At 47.9% G+C, this 17,071-nt stretch overlaps 1 protein-coding gene across 1 annotated transcript; it reads right to left on the bottom strand.

The window, feature by feature from the left end:
* Positions 1 to 7,435: 7,435 nt before the first annotated feature.
* LOC149360097 (palmitoyltransferase ZDHHC20-B-like) lies at positions 7,436 to 13,164 on the bottom strand. The gene is made up of 3 exons (XM_089575307.1): positions 12,722 to 13,164; positions 8,229 to 8,586; positions 7,436 to 7,822 (listed from the first exon to the last, which is right to left on the bottom strand). The coding sequence occupies exons 1-3, from the start codon at positions 13,162 to 13,164 to the stop codon at positions 7,436 to 7,438; spliced, it is 1,188 nt and encodes a 395-aa protein (XP_089431433.1).
* Between the last annotated feature and the right edge of the window lie 3,907 nt (positions 13,165 to 17,071).

The following is a 17,071-nucleotide window of genomic DNA, read 5'->3' as shown; positions in this document are numbered from 1 at the left end:
AAGTTCTTCCACACCTAGTGTTTGCACTACACTATTTTAAGTGCTGTTGGCTCCTAAAAAAAGAAGGAAAATAAGCGTACCAAGCGCTTGACTTCAAAGAAATGTTGGTCATATTAAGTGCAGTTTGTCGTTGCTGATAGAGTTGTTACATATCGGCATATTTTCAATGCTGAAAAAAAATGAGGAAAGAAACTAGTTTATTTTTCTTCCAATATTGGAAGCATTGTGAAGATATTCAGAGCAAGAATAATCAGGTAATTTAATTTATATCTAGATACGTACGAGGTTTAAGTCTGAAAAGAATTTTTAAGCATTTTCGTTAAAATATATGGCCTATTGTCCGGTGTCATTGCTTCCCAAAGACTGCTACTTGCTGGCGTATGGTATCTATAGTGGATACTTTTGTCTGCATGTGAACTATGGCGATGTAGAGAAGACTCATGCCGAAAAACACTGAGAAGCGCGAGAGGGCCGCCGGAGGGTCGTATTCTCCGTTCCCACACGACGGAGTTTCATGGATCCCATCTGGTTACAGCCTCTTCAGAAGCCGACCCACCGAAGTTGTGAGGACTGGGAATATCCTTTCGAGAGCTTATTGCCGCAAGGAAGAGGAGGAAACGGAAAGAGAAGACGCTGAATGCACCCTTTAGAAACGCCTGTAGAAAAAACTGCCTTAGAGTGCCATAAAACGCTTCATGAGGCGCAGATAGACACGATATAAACCTACGGGACAGCTTAGTAGCGAAGAACCGATACTAGAGTAACTTCAAGCTATGCAAGATCGCATTCGAGCCATCAATTACACTCGCTAAGCGGGCGACTTTCGGCGGTAGAATATGAAGGGGCGACTACCGAAACATTACAGGTAGTACCAAAACATTACAACAATAGTACATATTTGCTTTGTTGAAACATTGTCTGAGTGTACTTAATGTCTTTTTTCTAACGTTTCTCTACTGTTACAAATAAATGTTCAAGTAATATTTTCCTAAGAGTAATTCAACATTTGAACATGATCAACGTAAGTGTCGAAAATGATGAAGCAACCCTGCACGAGCACGCTGGCCTGCCACTCCACGCTGGTGCTTAATTTCATCAATGTTTTCCAAGGACCTGCAACCAGGGTGACACTTTAGCTCCACAACACAGCGCAACATGCAACTCGTACACGGTACACACCGACCTCCGGAAGGATGTAGTGGAGTCAAGCCTATATCCCCATTACTGAGGGGTGTGCCATGAGTGACAGCGGCGAACAGGTATTGAGAAAAGTTTTTAACAAAATAATAGGGCTTCGCACGCAGTCTACGGTGGGTGCAATCTAAGAGATTTACTTGCAAAGTACTGCTGGTTGAAAAATGTGCTTACTGCAAGAACTGTAGGAGAATTTCTGGGACTCAGTGCTTAACGTATATTTGTTAAGGTATTTTATAGCTATGATTCAAACATTAGAATAATGTTTAGAAGGCTATAATAAAACAATGTTTACTTGGAACATTAAACAATGCTTTGATACAACACATAACATTGTATGTTAACATTATAACATTTAAAAACCAGCATTAGAATGCTTACTTTCAAAGTTAAACTAATCTTTTAGATGTAATACATAACGTTGTGTGCTAAATTTTAACGTCAATGTATCATTCCAATGCAACCCATGACGTTACTGCAACTTGCAAAGCTTTTTTATAACATTATTCTGTTGCGCGGTGATACATGCCAAATCAAGCTGTGGAAAAATTCGTAAACGGATATAAAGGATTCTCCCGTGGTGTCTGCACACGTTACAACACAGGAGAGTATTTTGACCTAATCGCGCTTTTTTTCTCCATCACCATAATGTGTGGCATGTAGCATAGTGAGCGAGTAAGTGCGAAAAGCATTTACTGCATGAATTAAGTCTCAGTTAGTTGGGTGGGACCTCATTCCAGGAGCCCATGGGCTTTTGACGCCGCTCTTCACCAGCGAAAGCTGGTCTTCTGAATGTGAGCTCGACAGCACCGCTTCCCAGTCCTCTGTTGTTGGGTTATTGATTCTCGGCATAGCTGGCCTTTTCTGGCATGCTCATACCGTATTGTATAAGTTAGCCACTACACCACAGTAGGCGCAATGCGGATCGTACGAATTTTGAAACATATAGCTGAATTTGACTGGATTTATGTAAGTATTCGATTGCAATTTCTTTTGGATGAACCCTATTTTGCTTCCGTTTATATTTTTATCCGCTTTGGCGTATATTTTCTTAGTTATTGTCAAATGTTGGAGTAATCCCCTATAACTTAATAACGGTTCTGAATAAATATGTTCCTGGGAATACTGGCATGTAGCAGCTATGAATTTTTGTTCCGAAATGAGAAATAAAATATTCCGGAAAATGTGTGTGAAAAGGTCTAAGCTACATAGGTCGCAGCAAGGAAATAGCAACTGATTAAAAAATAAAGTTTTAAAATTTTCACCACCTGTAGCCCAATACTCATGGAGACAGAACCGCGCAACAGTTGCACTGGTTCCTGTTGACCAAACTGAAAGATAAGCATGATGCAACGGTTCAAACTACAGTTGTTTATTAACTGAAGCATGAAATGAAACGCACTTCTGTATTTTTTATTTCTTTACACAATCGTCCATCCCAGCTAGTTCGAGTGTTTACTGAAAGTAATTGTTCGACACCTCATTTACGGATGGCACGTGAGGTATTTTTTTCCTGTTACTCATTCTTCTAGGGAAAACAAAAAACGCAACAAACTATTTTTGCTCGAAAATTCTCGGATTCTTTCAGAGCCCTTCCGTCAAATATGTGCCAATAATTTGCCGACGCAGATAGCTTGAACTGCGACGCGAAGTTTCTAACAAAAAATTAAAAGTCCGCTCTCAATGTCCATTTCCTTTTTCTCTCGATGGCAACTGCGAACATTTACCACGCAACGATTGTGATTTATTTGATTCGACCGTTCATCATACTGAACATTAACTTTCTCTTCAGATGCGTCTAACATGCGCCGGTAGGGCGCCTCTGTGAGCCGACGGATGCACCGCGATGAAGATACCCTGCGCGTTTGTATAATTTTGGCAGTGGCATCTGTCGGCAAGAGCAAGAAACGCTAAATTTCATCGGATCGTTTGCTTACGCCAAGAGATGGCGCTATACATCCGCTGAAAGCTAAAAGTAGGGTGCCTCGATGAGCTTGCTTAGCTGTATGGAGGCCTCGAAGCACCCTAGCTGAAACTAGAATGCCTCGGGCTTCGGACGCGTGTATCGAAGCTTAATAGATGAAAGTACTGTGCCCAGCTAAAAGTCAATACCTTCATTAAAAGACTGCGCTTCACATGGAGAAGAAATACTGTTACTACTGCTAGTATGGCGCCAATGATGACGTGATGCGCACGCTCCAACCCCGCTCGTACACTCGGTTAGTGCCTGCAATGCTGTTTAGGTTGTCGAGCGCTTGGCGTCCTTCTTGTTGCAAGGTCGGTTAGTCAAAAGATTGTTATCCCTTCGCGGCACGGCGTCCACGACTGTGCAAGTGACTTTCAAAACTTCTTTTCGAAGCGTTCGGAACTGTTTTCAAGAACGTATTCGTGCCGGCTACATTTCAGATCTCTGCCAGACAAAATGGTGCAGCCCGTGGTTCGAAAAAACAAAAGATCACTTTTGAGGAATGAGAAATGAAGGTAGACATGGCGCTTACAATGCGCCTGGAAAATGCCCTCTGGTTCTATAGCTTTTTAGAGCGCAGCTCTTTGGCGTCCGTTCCTGGGTTTCGCGTCGTCGTCGGCGTTGTCGTCGGCCTCGTAACCAGCTCCGCCCCCCTTTCATCCCCCCAGCGCTAGCAGCGACCGACTGATACCGCTGGATGCCGCTGACGCCGCTAGAGAGTCAAGATAACGTGACTGCATAGAACACCGTCGCCGCCATGCAGAAAGAGGAGGAAAGGGTCCCCCCCCCCTGTTCTTGTGTGGCGGATAGGGTGCTCTTCAGTTGCCGACGCGCCGGTTATTTCACGTAGGCCCCGGCACGTCGACGAATACGTGACCACCTTCCCACGGCTAGACCTGGTTCTTAGCGCTGCGGAAGCGAGGGTATCATATTGTTTGTGTCGGCATCGGCGGCGTTGTCCCTGAAACCAACTCCGCAGCTGGGGTTGACTCACTATCGAAAAGGTGAAACAGCTTATTTGCTGCGCTCAAATTTCGCATTAGGAAGTAACGTAATCGTCGGTAATTTTTTTTTTGTCTCTCACTCGGTGAACTAGTTTACTAAAGTCCATGGTAGAGAGAGGGTGCGGTAGATGGTCCTTGGCGATCACAAAATGAACAAGGGAGGGGAAAACCTCAGTTTGCTAGAGCCAACGTTTCGACAAGGGGACTTGTCTTCGTCTGGGCAAAGCGTTCATCATCGGCAGGGATTATATAGGGCCTTCGCTCCGAGGAGGAAGGCCCCGGGGGTGGGGAAGGAAAGTGGTGTGGGAGGGGATGCGTGTCAGGAAGGGGAGGGAGGTGAATCATCATTCGCTAGGCTACAATAGTGCAACAACCTATATCCGGGTGGTATGCAATGAACAAAAGGCTTTGAAGGGGCTGCGACGGGAGGGGGGGGAAGCGCTGGGTGAACCTGCAAAACTCAGATAAAAGGATTAGTCAGTGTGGTACAGGGACATGATAACAAGGAAAAAAAAAAAAAAAAGGGGGGGGGGCTGGCACTGAAAGGAGAAAGGAAGGGGGGGGGATTTTCCAGGAAGGACTAGGCAGGGGGGGGGGGGGAATGGCTCGTGTTCAGAGAAAGCCAAAAAGTGGGGGCAGAGGGGGTAACAGGAGTGTCTTGGTTTCCGAGAACTGGTAGCAGGGGATTAGGAGAAAAAGAAAAAAAAAAAAAAAGAGAGAGAAAAAAAAAAAAAAAAGGTGAACAAAGGAAGAGGGTGACAAGGCCGGAAATGGGGTGGAAGATATGACTTGGGAAGGGTGCAAGGAGCGACAATATACTTATGTGAGGTTCTAGGAAATAGTCTGACCACGTGCAAGACATTTGTTAATTTAAAATTATGCTGAACCTGGAATGTACCTGAGAGATTCCAGGTTTCCTCTGGACATGTTGATCCCTGTTGGTTGCAGTGTTTTAAATTTGTGGATTAGGAATGCTTCTCTGTATTTTCTGTCCCTAGTCGATTTGAAGCCTGACTGAAGAATGAACAATTTGAGTTCGTCGAATTTGTGATGGCGTTGATTAAAATGGGTCGACACTGCCTTCTGTTCATTCCGTGTTGTGTCAGCCCGGTGCCCGTTTAATCTGGCACTCATTGTTTGTCCGGTTTCTCCGATATATTGTTTCTGGCAGTAGGAGCACTGGAGCATGTAGATAATATTGGACGATGTGCAGTCAAAACTGGTCTTTATATCGAAACTGAAATCGCTTGCCGTACTTTTAATCGTAAGGACACTTTAGCCCCGTTTGCCGTGCGGAAACCACTAAAATATTTAATTGAGCACAAATGTGTTCGTTTTTTTCGTTTCGAAGAATAGGGCCGCAATTCCCTGAGCGTGGAATATTGCGCTGTCCGCGAATTCCTAAAGTTTTGGAGCCATTCATGTTGTTTTTGTGAAATGGAGGTTCGAAATATAAGCACAAAAAGTTTTTTTTTTCTCGGTAGTGGAACATAATGCCTGTCTGCAAGGGTTATTTAGGGGTCTGTGTTAGCACTTCTTCACAACCCAATCGAATACGAATCGAAAAACCTAATCGAATATCAATCGAACAGTGATAGAGTCGAATCAATAAAGAATCGAGTATTTTGACAAATATTATATACTATTGCAAATATTCGAAGAAAGCGATTGACCATGCGAAACAGCGAAGCGTTAATGGCAGCTCCGTGGTACGGCGGCAACTGATAGGGTTGTAGCCTTATCTATCAGAATACACCACATTTATTTACTCTAGGGAGTCACTATATTACTTTATGACCGCTATGTTACACGTATGGTGAAATTACCGTTCTCTGCTGAAGAAGACCGCGAATAATCTAGTCCCACACCTCAGTAGTTGAGACGGGCGAGAGCTAGCTACGTATGAACCATGGCTTCGAGATTTGGCATCAAAGCAGGATTTGGTGAACCAGACCCGCTGGATCACCTACGCAGTCATGGCCCGTTACGAGCAATACGAGCGCCGTAACTGAAATGAACCGCATCGCCGCGCTGAACGTTCCATCACGCTAGAGTTACTGTACAGGCTGGCCTGCGTGTTCTAATAGCATTCTAACACGTGAGAATATGCTCGATTCGTATCGAACAGTTGTGAACACGCACTATTTGATTCGTTCAGCTAATTAAATAGGAGGGATGTAAAAATTACGCACGCTGGCACACCCCAGATTTTATCTCGAAAAGGCGTGTAGCAGCCAACTTACGCGAGTGAAAGGGTGTAAGAAAGGGCTACAATTTTAGAATGGAAGTTTTTGTGGCGAAATCTTGAAGGATCATGAGTGACTTTGCCGTCGATGTGAAGAGAGCTCTGACTTCTGCATGTGGCGATTGCGTGACTATTATGCAAAGGCGTTAGGTGCCTTCGGTGGCCGGGCGTAACCAGATGAAACGTTTAATCCTATGTTTCACTCCGTTGAGGAGATTCAGTTGCTTCCCTTTCCAGTTGTTATCCTTTATGCAGAAATTCATAATGGACATTCAAATTCGCCTCTCGTGATACGACCCCGCGAACAGTCCGCATCTCATCCGCAGTACACGCAAAGGCCAGCGCCTCTGAATTTGCATTGAAAGCATAGCTTACACTGTCCGTGCAGACTCCTCTGATAGGAAGTCCGCGAGTGTAATGCACAGTTTACAACTTCGAAATAACATGGATACAGGGGTTCTCGTTTCGGAATTCTACCTAATTTTTATGGTCACTTCGTTTGAGCTGAAAAAAGAACAAGTTTTGATGTCATGCTCAAAAATAGAAATGATCTAAAAAACGACTGGACAGGCGGCCAATTTCAAAACGATGGTACTGACAAAATCTAGCGATACTCACTGAATTATAGCAAAATACCGTGAACTGCATCAGCTGGGCCTCGTTTAGCTATGTTGTGAGGCAAAATCTTTTGTAAACATCGTCGACATTTAAAGCCACATAACGGGAAAGCAAGCGAAAGTACACCAGAATTGAGAAAAATCTTCTTAAAGGGGTCCTATTGAAATAATACCTGGTGGTTCAAAAGAAACACTTCGCAGACAGCTACGATGAGAAAGCTTCTTGAGAAATAAGTCAATCGCATTGAGAAGGCATAAAAAGTTTCTTGAGGTTCGTTTAGCGACGCATACTTCACAAACAAAAATGTATTCCTGATCAGTACTCCGCGATAATAACGTTTGTAAAGGCGGCGAGGTCCACGGCCACGCAACACCGATCATGTGTCTGAATAATCCACTCCTTCAACCATCACAGCGTCGCGATGTGCAGCTGTTCAGAACGGCCTTTCTCCGAGTGGGGGACAATGCCTTCGCTCCAAGGGATCATCTCTCCCGCTCCCAAATGAGCTTTCACTTCCGTTTCCGCGGAAGCCGAAGAGGTGCACTCGGTTCCTCTGGCCGCTCCTGTGGTGGCCGAAGCGAAGTTTTCAATCGTCGCAGAGGCAGGATCTGCTGTGAGAGGAAGTTCTCCGGTTGGGCTGGCGGCCTCTGCGTCATTCGTCGCTTCCGGATTATGTGGTTCGCTAGTAGTGCTCTGACTGTGCTTGCTTGGGTGCAGTCTGGTCGGGAACCACGAGCCGTCGCCAAGGCTGCTGAAGACTGGTAACAGCCACAGCACTGTTTTCGGACCGAAAACCTGCAGGTTCAATATGCGATACTGCCCACAAACAGCTTTTAGCCCTGACGAACTCACATCAAAGGCAAGCAGACAGATCTCCTAGCCCTCCCGCGTTTAGAATGCCTTTTATTGCGTAAGCATTACTGCGCCAGATTTTGAGCCATCGCGTAGCTCCCGGCGGTGGCCACGGTTAACCTTTAGCCGCAGCGAGGTCAAACAGATGGAGCGCCGTTGCCATAGCAATCGTTTCAGCTGCGCTCCACCAGGCTCCACTCTGCTTACGCAACTTCCCCGGTTTAACCAGAGCTAAATCTCAGCTAATTTTTTACCTTTGAAGCAGGTGATCTGGCGGTATTCAGAGTGTAGCAAAACTATAATTTAGTGTTACCAGCAGCCCAATTGGATGAATGCCTTACATACTTACCTCCTCAAAATTCCTGTAAGCCCCGACGTCGAACGAATCGCCCTTCTGCTTGAACGTGGGCGGCCGCATGGACTCTATGGTGGTAAGATTGCGAACCACGAGCGAGAGGTGCATGGCGAGAAAGCCCGAGACCATCACAAACATCGAGCCGCCCACGACCAAAAGGAAGCTGATGTGCCGCGATCGGTGTAGCAGGCTCCGGTGCGGGTTCTTGGCGAGCAGGTATATGGACACGCTGGCCGCAGAGTAGGCACTCAGCAACGCGACGTAGAACAGTGTGAGGAGGAAAGTCTTGTAGGTGCTGAAGCAAACGCAGCTGTTGAACCACGGGCAGTGGTGGTCCAGTTTTAGTATGCACCTGCGAAGACAAAAACATGCCGTGTTTATGTGCTTCCCAAAAACCTCGGCTTTTACCCGGTGAGTGCAGCATACAAAGATTGGTAAGGCTAAGCTTAGCGGCTTAGCGCGTTAATCAGCCAAACCTGACGGGTGTGAGCGGCCTAAAGTCTGAAGTCATTCCATGTCCTGGTACGGCCACGTCATGCTTGTCCGCGGCTAGGCCGGGATTGCAGGCGGTGGCTTTGCGCTGTTTACCAGATGCAGTCTTCAAGAAACAAAAATGTATTAGCTCCACTATTAAGGGTGAACGATTGGGACAGCGCAAGCAAAGAGCAGCATGCCTCAAAGGCCGCTGACAGGCTGGCTCTCTCCGCCTCTCCTGCCTGAGTGCCTTCAGTGGCATCGCATTGTCCTATGAGACCCGTCATGACACGTGAAGGCTGCAGGTTAGGCTTCGCAATTTTCTATGGGCAAAAGAAGCAAACAGGAGAGAAGGACGCTGCTGCCCCGGAACTCATATTTAACCACAAGTAGTGTATGGGACAGAGAGGAATAGCAACCGTACGTACACTATCGGAGACGAACACAGTGCTAATGTGAGAAAATAAAAACAAAGCAATGTTATTCCGCCCGATGAAGTAAATTTCTAGATACATCGATACTTCCATGACCAGCAGTGTTCCCACAGGCGCCACGTTTTTCAGCGACTACCTAATTCCGATAAAGCAGGTCACACCACACGACTCCCATTTTCAACTGCTCAACGCCTGCCCCGGACAAGGACCTTATAAAAGTGCTACAGGCTCGGGTGGGGCCCACGCATCCTGCAGGCTTTTGTGCCGGACTCTAAACACACGCAAAAAATCGCAGGACGGTTACGAGAGTAACGCTAATATTTGAGTGTTAGCTGTAGTGCGGCAGCATATAAATTTTCACAAGCATGTTTTTTTTCTCACAAGAAATACGACAGCAAGAGATGAATCCGGACTCGTTCAGGACTGCCCTGATAATCTGTAGTGAATTTCAGTGGCTTTAAAACCAACCACTTCTCACAGCACAGGCGGACGGCCAATCCAGTGGGCTACCCGTCATCTCACATCCTCTATCCTTCTTCTCTCTCCCTCATATCCCCTAAAAGGGTGAGGGGATTCACCTTTCTCTACTCTGCCGCCTGACAACCGATGCAGATGTGCTGCGGACAACAATGCCGACGGCGATGCCAACGACGTGGCGAAACTGAAGAATGAGCTAATAGGAGCTAAGGCTCGAAAATTTGGACCGATTAGGTGTACATTGCACAGTTTGCAAGAGAGAGAACAAATTGAGGTGTACGATACTACCAAAAATTTTGAGCACAGGAGTGTATTCATACTTATTTCTTTTCGTCCTAAAAAAAAAAGAGAGAGCGAAAAAATATAATTTTTAAGGATCCCGTTGTGACATGAGTTGCCACAAGATCAAGCTACGAACGGCTAGCAACTGTTAAACATCCAGCCGAATAAAGTCGATGTCCGGGTATTAACCGAACCACTAAAAAAAACAGCGATTAATTAGATTGATGCCGACGAAATGGGACAGCACTCCCCTTTCACTCGCTAACCTATTCCAGTTGTAATTCTATTCCAATTATGATTTTATTCTTCGTAATCATCAGTCTGACTCCGCCCACTGCGTCGAAGGCCTCTTCCTTACCTCTCCATTAACCCTCTCTTGTGTCAGCTGCGGCAAATTCATTAATTCAAACTCCTTAATCTCAACTACCCCTGCTGCGCTTGCCTTCACTCTGAATCCAGTTCTTTACCTTTAACGGCCATCGGGCACCTTACCTTGGGGTTACATCTTGATTTCAGCGAAAAAAAAAATTACCGACGATTACGTTACTCCCTAATGCGAAATTTGAGCGCAGCAAATAAGCTGTTTCACCTTTTCGAGAGATTGAGGCAAAGAAATCGAGTCACACATGTATGCGCTATCACAGAATTTTTTTTTTTTTTCACACGTATTCCTTTAACAAAGACTCCACTAACAGTTCTTGACAGTCATGAAGGAAGCTTTGTGGTCGGAGAAATAGACTGATATATGTTCGACTTGGTACACCAATGCTTGATTCTCAAAGACGAGATCTATACAAGTGCCTCGCGAGGTTGTAACAGCCGTGGGACGCGTTACGAGCGAGAGGAACGGGATGTTCTCCCGCATAAGTGTTAGGAAATTGCTGTTTGTCTTTATGTCAACATTAAAGTCCCCCACTACTAACATCGGTGTGGATCGATGGACGGTTAATGCGAGTTGCAGGAAGTGCACGACGTCTTTCGTGAGTGCGGTAGGGGCGAAGTAGGCAGCTACTACCAGCAAGCCGTTGGGCAACTTTGCGGCGCACAGTTCGCCAACTTCATGTGACGTGCCAAACAACGCCGCCGATGCCGACACAAACAAAAATTAGGAGTCACTTTGGCGACTAAAGTGGTGCAAGGCGAAAGCCTTAGTACAGCATTCTGTCACGAATGTGGTTGTGAATGATGAATCAAGTGCTGCCAGCGAATGACGCGTCCATTGGCTGTCTGCGTGTGTTACTGATGTGTGGTTAACATGTTAAGCTTCGCCTGTAAGAGTGGAACGCGACAGCGTCTTGCAACGCTGCCAGGGAGTCCACAGAACGCCATCGCCAATTCGGCTGTACGCCTTGCTGGACGGTAAATTTATTTTTTGAGGAAAGGAAATGTATCTCTCTCGCATATCTGGGTGGACACCTGCACCTCGCCGTAAGGGAAAGGGGGAAGATGGGAGTGAACGAAGACGCCGTATCAGCTAGACGCGCCTTTGTTCATTCCAAACCATTCAGCTGGCATTACGGAGTGGCTAGCGTGCTCGTATCGCACTCCGGAGACCCTGGTTCGATTCCCCAACTCGACCAATTTCGTTCTCGGTTTTATTGATTTATGCGGTCTAACTAGAAAGGTTAATTAGGCTATTTCATATTTATATTATTGTATTTCTATCCATCGTGTTCTGTCATTAACCTGTCAATTGTTGGAACTGTCTAGGATGTTCGACACAAGGTATATGAAACGAGCAACGTCTTACTGAGTCTTACTGAGTGGGAAGAGTATCTGTTCTCGCTTCGGCGAGCGCGGCTTCGGCCGCTTATCTGTTTTTTGAGCAGCGTCCGCTCCGGCGGACGCAGTTGTTGCTGCGACGCGCGTCTTTTCTTTCCTCTCTCTCCTTCCTCTGATCTTTTAACTCTCCTCTATCTGCACGTGGCAGCGGTGGTGGCTTGGCTCGAGCCAGTAGCAGGCCCGTGCAATTCCCTTTTCATCCTTCTCTCAGTCACAACAACTGAGTGGGGAAGTGCGTGGTGGTGGAGGGAACGCGGCTTCGTACTTATGTTTTTTTCAGCAGCGTCTCCTTCCGGGGACGCTGTTGTCGCTGCGGCGCGCGTCTTTCTTTTCTTTTCTTCTGACCTCTTCATTCTCCTCTATATTAATTAGGCTAATTGATTAATTAAGCAATTAACTAAACTCAGTCCAACTTAGTTGCAGCATCACTATACGATCCCTTTGATTGGTTGCATGGTTACTAGCCAAAGTACAATTGGCCCCATTTGAAATTCGCGCACTGTGACGTCACGAGCATTTCGACCAATTGAAAAGCGTGACATTGGGGGCGGAGCTGGTTACGAGGCCGACGACGACGCGAAACCCAGGAACGGACGCCAAAGAGCTGCGCTCTAAAAGCAACGCGGTTTACGACATCCTAGTCGAAAGCAAGAAGTCTCTGTTTGCGATTCGTAGTCGCTTCTTTCCTTCTTTTTGCTCAGTCATGCTTAGTCCGACGTCTACCCCCCCCCCCCCATTTTTTGCTGAAGTGGAGAGGGGAAAGAGGATGGGAGCACAAGAGGTAGACGTTGCGCAGGTGGAGAGCGGAAATCCCCCTAAACCCCGCCTCCGATCTACCACGGTTGGCATGCTCAGGCTTCACACAGGCGCCGACGCTGGACAGTTCTCGCCTTCAGGGCCCTCATAATGCTATTGCATTAGAAACTACTGGCAAACGCGGTCTGATGCCTGTTGACTCACATTCCCGGTCATTGCAGAGATCCCAGCGTTGCGCAACAAAGTAAAGCAGAGAGAGCCACATGCTAAGCTTTAGCTTGCCTTCGGCAGTTGGAACAGTGGTGGCATCGGTCGGGCTTGATCTGCTTGCAGGGCACGCAGACGTTGACGGCTCCGCTCGGGTAGCGGGTGAGCACGCCCCGCCTGCTGGCCATGACGTCTAGCAACGCGTTCTTCTCCTGTGTGTTCTGGGCGCACCGTGCGAGGTCGCGGCGTTCGTCCTCGCTCAGCCAAAAGCGACGAGGCACGGGCGGCAGGGGCGTGAAGGTCGTCCGCGCGTACGACCAGAGGCAGAACAGGAGGAGCAGGTGGAAGACACCGCCCAGCACGAAGCGCAGCGCGTCCTCCTTGATGAACCTGCCGCAGAAGACCAGCATGTACGCGTAGTAGGACTCGCCGAACGACACCACTGCGAACAGGGCCGGAAACCAGCAGACGACCCGCTTGGCGCCACGGTAGACGACTCGGATGACTCGGCCTATCATCTTCTTCTTCTTCTTCTTCTTCACCTCTTTATAATGGCACATACCCACGTGGGGAGATTGGCCAAGGTGTAGTGGTATATCTTCTTTGCCGAACGTCTTCTTCTTTCTCAACTGCTCTCGCCGAGTAATTTTCTTATTTATGGTGTTCGTAACTCTTATGCGAGGCTACCGCACGCATTGTAGAAACAACCACCTGCCGCGTGCCAATGATGACGTCACAGTCCAATATGGTGGACAAAGGTGGAACTGTCTGAGTATGACGTCAGAGCAATTCTAATAAACCAAACAGCTAACACTCGTTACTTCAACGTCTTCGACGGTGGCGTCTTTTTTTCTTGGAGTGTAAATAGTTTTAAATTAAAGCCTGCTAATGCATTTAAAACGCAGCTGAGTAGTAGAATAGTTGAAATACCTGCATTTTTTGTAGCCGCCACAGTTGGTAACGCTTCATTATCTTTCGTTTTGGCCCACTGGCGTTGGTCGCGGGGTCGCGGTTACGTAGGTCGCGGCAAACGTTATCAGTGGCAGAAAGGAAGGTAAAGATACGACTGCTGGTGGCGTACAAAAGCAAGCAGCCTTGAAAACAGCGCACCGCCGGTGGTCAGGCGGTCAGCGCCATCCAGCGTTAGCTGCTGCGCTCGCGATATCTGTCGAATGCGCATGCGTGGCCAAACAACATGGATGCTTGCTCGCCAGCTCGCCAGTTCGGTATTGCAGTGAACTAAACACTGTATCCATAGCCAGTCCACTGCCGTACGTGCCGCCGCGTTGCGCGTGAAGCGAGACGACTGAGCACGCTAGCGCCGGTGGTGACTGGTGGCCACATGTTTTTGCATACACCTCGTCCGATGTGGTCATACTGCCCCTTCGTGAGTCTCTTCTCTGTGTGTACACCAACCGGGGATGGCGCATTTCGTGCCAGCCCAATTGCGGTGGTTTTAGAGCGCAGCTCTTTGGCGTCCGTTCCTGGGTTTCGCGTCGTCGTCGGCCTCGTAACCAGCTCCGCCCCCAATGTCACGCTTTTCAATTGGTCGAAATGCTCGTGACGTCACAGTGCGCGAATTTCAAATGGGGCCAATTGTACTTTGGCTAGTAACCATGCAACCAATCAAAGGGATCGTATAGTGATGCTGCAACTAAGTTGGACTGAGTTTAGTTAATTGCTTAATTAATCAATTAGCCTAATTAATATAGAGGAGAATGAAGAGGTCAGAAGAAAAGAAAAGGAAGACGCGCGCCGCAGCGACAACAGCGTCCGCGGAAGACGCTGCTGAAAAAAAAACAGATAAGTACGAAGCCGCGTTCCCTCCACCACCACGCACTTCCCCACTCAGTTGTTGTTGTTGTTGTTGTTGTTGTGACTGAGAGAAAGATGAAAAGGAAATTGCACGGGCCTGCTACTGGCTCGAGCCAAGCCACCACCGCTGCCACGTGCAGATAGAGGAGAGTTAAAAGATCAGAGGAAGGAGAGAGAGGAAAGAAAAGACGCGCGTCGCAGCAACAACTGCGTCCGCCGGAGCGGACGCTGCTCAAAAAACAGATAAGCGGCCGAAGCCGCGCTCGCCGAAGCGAGAACAGATACTCCCAAGCCACTCAGTAAAACGTTGCTCGTTTCATATACGTTGTGTCGAACATCCTAGACAGTTTTCCAACAATTGACAGGTTAATGACAGAACACGATGGATAGAAATACAACAATATAAATATGAAATAGCCTAATTAACCTTTCTAGTTAGACCGCATAAATCAATAAAACCGAGAACGAAATTGGTCGAGTTGGGGAATCGAACCAGGGTCTCCGGAGTGCGATGCGAGCACGCTAGCCACTCTGTAATGCCAGCTGAATGGTTTGGAATGAACAAAGACGCGTCTAGCTAATACGGCGTCTTCGTTCACTCCCATCTTCCCCCTTTCCCTTACGGCGAGGTGCAGGTGTCCACTGTTGGGTTTTGGCACCCCACCGCTGCCACCACTGTTGGGACTGGGAGTCCGAGCCAGGAAACGGTCGAGGCGACGGTGAGTAAAAGGACGTTTATGTACAGTATGTACAAGGGCTTTTACATCATACAAGGGTCATGAGCACCACGGGCAGGCACACAGAAGAAGGGCGGCCCCGGCGGCGAGCGTAGCTCCGGCGTGATGGCTCTTCTGCTGCCCGTCTGCTGCTCGGGTTCAGCGCGGCTCCGTTTTTATAGCCGCTGGTAACGGTTACGGCAGCCAGCCGTTCAAATCCTCCAATCACTGGCCACCGTTCAAATTAGACCAATGGTCGAGAGCCGGCGAGCGGCGGAGGAGTTCGCACCGACGGAGAGGAGGAGAGGAGGAAGGGTCCGTGTCGGCGCCGCGGCGTCGGGGTGAGTCACGCTGCATGTCGGGACTTGTCCGAGAAAGTCTGGGCCTGCTTTGAGCGTCGGCGAGCGCGCAGCGCTTGTTTCCAGGGGGGCCAGCCAGCGAAATGGGAGCTCCGGCACTACACCACCCTGATATGCGAGAGAGATACATTTCCTTTCCTCAAAAAATAAATTTACCGTCCAGCAAGGCGTACAGCCGAATTGGCGATGGCGTTCTGTGGACTCCCTGGCAGCGTTGCAAGACGCTGTCGCGTTCCACTCTTACAGGCGAAGCTTAACATGTTAACCACACATCAGTAACACACGCAGACAGCCAATGGACGCGTCATTCGCTGGCAGCACTTGATTCATCATTCACAACCACATTCGTGACAGAATGCTGTACTAAGGCTTTCGCCTTGCACCACTTTAGTCGCCAAAGTGACTCCTAATTTTTGTTTGTGTCGGCATCGGCGGCGTTGTTTGGCACGTCACATGAAGTTGGCGAACTGTGCGCCGCAAAGTTGCCCAACGGCTTGCTGGTAGTAGCTGCCTACTTCGCCCCTACCGCACTCACGAAAGACGTCGTGCACTTCCTGCAACTCGCATTAACCGTCCATCGATCCACACCGATGTTAGTAGTGGGGGACTTTAATGTTGACATAAAGAAAAACAGCAATTTCCTAACACTTATGCGGGAGAACATCCCGTTCCTCTCGCTCGTAACGCGTCCCACGGCTGTTACAACCTCGCGAGGCACTTGTATAGATCTCGTCTTTGAGAATCAAGCATTGGTGTACCAAGTCGAACATATATCAGTCTATTTCTCCGACCACAAAGCTTCCTTCATGACTGTCAAGAACTGTTAGTGGAGTCTTTGTTAAAGGAATACGTGTGAAAAAAAAAAAAAATTCTGTGATAGCGCATACATGTGTTGCTCGATTTCTTTGCCTCAATCTATCGAAAAGGTGAAACAGCTTATTTGCTGCGCTCAAATTTCGCATTAGGAAGTAACGTAATCGTCGGTAATTTTTTACATCGGAGTCAGTTACCGGGCTGCGCATTCCCTTTTTAATACTATGCCATTCCTTCGAAATAAAAACAACATTACATTTCGTGCCTTTGCAAACCCATGAACTTGGCTTCCTGTACGAGTACGTGCACGGGAGCGTGGACGCTTGTCATGTCGCTGCGGGTATATCAGAGTCGATAGGCAGCTTTAGAGTAGGAGGCCCTGTCGATTATGGGGATAAAAAAATAGCGGACGGATAGTGCTGTTGCTCAGAAAAATATCCGGAGGGGGACATTATTGCTTTGCGCATGCGCACACTGGCGACCCGCTATTCCCCTAGCCCCAGGTCTGCCGTTGATGGCTACTTTGAACCAAATTGACTGCTAAGGATCCCATCTGGCGACGAAAATTCCGCTCAAAGGAGCCCCTCCAGCCAATGGCGTCGAGCGATTCTCTCCCTTGACCGAACCCATAGGACCTGTTAGCGTGAAATCGGAGAGCATGGCAGAGGAAAGGTGAATGACCTTCGCTTAATCGGGTTAACCGCGGCATGTCAAAGCTGGCC

The sequence above is a fragment of the Amblyomma mixtum genome, chromosome 2 (assembly GCF_055824585.1).
Source record: "Amblyomma mixtum isolate Tamu chromosome 2, ASM5582458v1, whole genome shotgun sequence".
In the NCBI taxonomy this organism is placed as follows: Eukaryota; Metazoa; Arthropoda; class Arachnida; order Ixodida; family Ixodidae; genus Amblyomma; species Amblyomma mixtum.
The sequence above is the reverse complement of the archived record's forward strand: the minus strand, read 5'-3'. Positions and strand labels throughout refer to the sequence as shown.